Below are 2,052 nucleotides of genomic sequence, written 5' to 3' on the forward strand. Positions count from 1 at the left end.
AAAACGGGTTGCCTAAGATTAAAAATTGGTCTCGTCAGTTAACCCATGTTTAAGATAAGATAAGATAATTTTTTTTATTATTTTTACACGCAATTTTACAAAGTTTACGTCCAAAAGTTCTGTTAATCTCTTTACTATTTTCCGCCAGCAATTGGTTTGCTTACCGAGAGTAAGTGGAAACTTTATCATCTCCAAGTTTGTACCGTGTCGAGGCACGTGAAATCTGAATAAACCAATAATCGTTTAGATGTTTAAACTACTATTTCCAACGGCCGTATTTGGTCGCCAATTGTAGTCTTTGAAAAACTGTCAATTAACTGCCAAAATTGGATGGCGAATATGAACTGATATAGGATTCTGAAGTAATTCGTAAAATCAAAAAGTGGAGTTGCTGTTAGATTCATTTACATTTTCAAGAGCTAGATGCTGTGAAGGACGTGTGTAAACAGTCGTTGCGGTTATTCTCGAATGTTTTTGAATTTCTAAGGAAGTGTGCGGAACGCATGTTAGATTCATGCATTTGGGGGGCAACAGACACAATTGGATGGCTTTTCTATAAGGGATGCCGAAGGTTTTAGGCCGTGTGCATCTTAGTTCCAGGAAGTAAAATAGAATTGCTTGGGCTAAAACGAATGATATAGTAATCTGATGTTAGTGGTGCGTTTATTTAAGATGCTTAATTAGTACATACTCATGAAGGCACCGAAACTATTTCTTGCTGGTGGAGAGCGACTTTTGAATTGTGAGATCTGGAAAACAATCTTTTGACAATCGCCAATAGATTATCCAGTAGACCGAAATGGATTTAAAAACAGTCTGAAACTCGATGGTGCTCCAAACACATCTGGCGTACGCAAAGGCACTGCGCGTGAATCCTCTTCATTGTCACGGTCAGCTACTCTCAAATGAGAGGTTTAGGCTGCCAAGTATTCCAACCAAGATGGAGCTGAAACTGCATCCGGCACAGATTGCCGCATTGTAGACATGCTGTTTAGCACGGAAGCGCTTATCGGGTTGTCAGAACAATGGGCCAAACCTTTTCCCTCCATTTGGAGTCTGACATTTAGCAAAAGGCGCTCTTGTCATCTGCTAGTGCAACATTATATTAACTGGCCCTCATTCTTACACCAATCTCACCCCTCAGCAGCTCGCCTGGGATACGTTTGTAGATTTTATTGCGATCGACTTCATTTTTTTCCATCAGTCAAACCACATTTTGTTATCGAAGCTGGTGATGCGGCCGATACGGTTAAGCAACAGGAACAGAAAGAAGTACTAATTTGTTGAGTCGAATGTTAACATAGGTTTCCTAATATTAAGAGTTAAAACGCCATTTATGTTCATAAGCTGAGTGAAATCAGAATTTTACATTTATCCAGAAAATTGCACGTAGGTGGACCGTGACTCTTCAGCTGGCGTACTCAATCGACGAGAATACATCAGCACTGCGGTATAACGCCCTTAACTTCCCTGTTACTGCACCAAAATAACAAATTATCACTCCGGGAATATTCACAGGCTGGTGCCCAAAATGCTGTATATTTGAACTTATTCGGTAGTGTTCTACAATTGTGCGTAATTTATGATTCGTGTTGAGGCGTTTTATTGCTCGAAGAAATCTCCAGTTCATTGTTTGCGATTCACAAGAGCGTTTGTAAAGATCAATACCTAATCTGAGTCAATAAAGAACGATTTTTGCTGAATCAGTTTCTTACATAGCAAATGATTACAACTTGTTCGACAGAAACAATCACCTTTCACAGAACCGACCTTTCACAAGAAACCGCTCAAAACTACTGATTTTGTGTCTAATTCTATAAGCATCAGCAAACCACGGCAGTAACAAGATATCTTGAACCAAACCCATCTTGACTAAAGCAGCTGGTAAATTGTTAAAAACAGTCAACCAAAAGCCGTCGCCTTTACTGTACAAAAGTCGCGAATGCTCCTCCAAACATGAGTAGACTTGTGGTGAATTATTTGTACGTTGGAGTGGTAAACTTACGCTAATCGACTAAAGACGTGCCCACTTTATTACAGTGTATGACAAAT

General features: G+C 39.5%; 1 protein-coding gene across 1 annotated transcript; it reads left to right on the forward strand.

Moving 5' to 3' along the window:
• Positions 1-984: 984 nt before the first annotated feature.
• T265_12196 (hypothetical protein) lies at positions 985-1,800 on the forward strand (the record flags this gene model as incomplete). The annotated part of the gene is made up of 2 exons (XM_009179318.1): positions 985-1,272; positions 1,720-1,800. The coding sequence occupies 2 exons, from the start codon at positions 985-987 to the stop codon at positions 1,798-1,800; spliced, it is 369 nt and encodes a 122-aa protein (XP_009177582.1).
• Between the last annotated feature and the right edge of the window lie 252 nt (positions 1,801-2,052).

This window comes from Opisthorchis viverrini (assembly GCF_000715545.1).
Source record: "Opisthorchis viverrini unplaced genomic scaffold scaffold7218, whole genome shotgun sequence".
Classification (NCBI taxonomy): Eukaryota; Metazoa; Platyhelminthes; class Trematoda; order Opisthorchiida; family Opisthorchiidae; genus Opisthorchis; species Opisthorchis viverrini.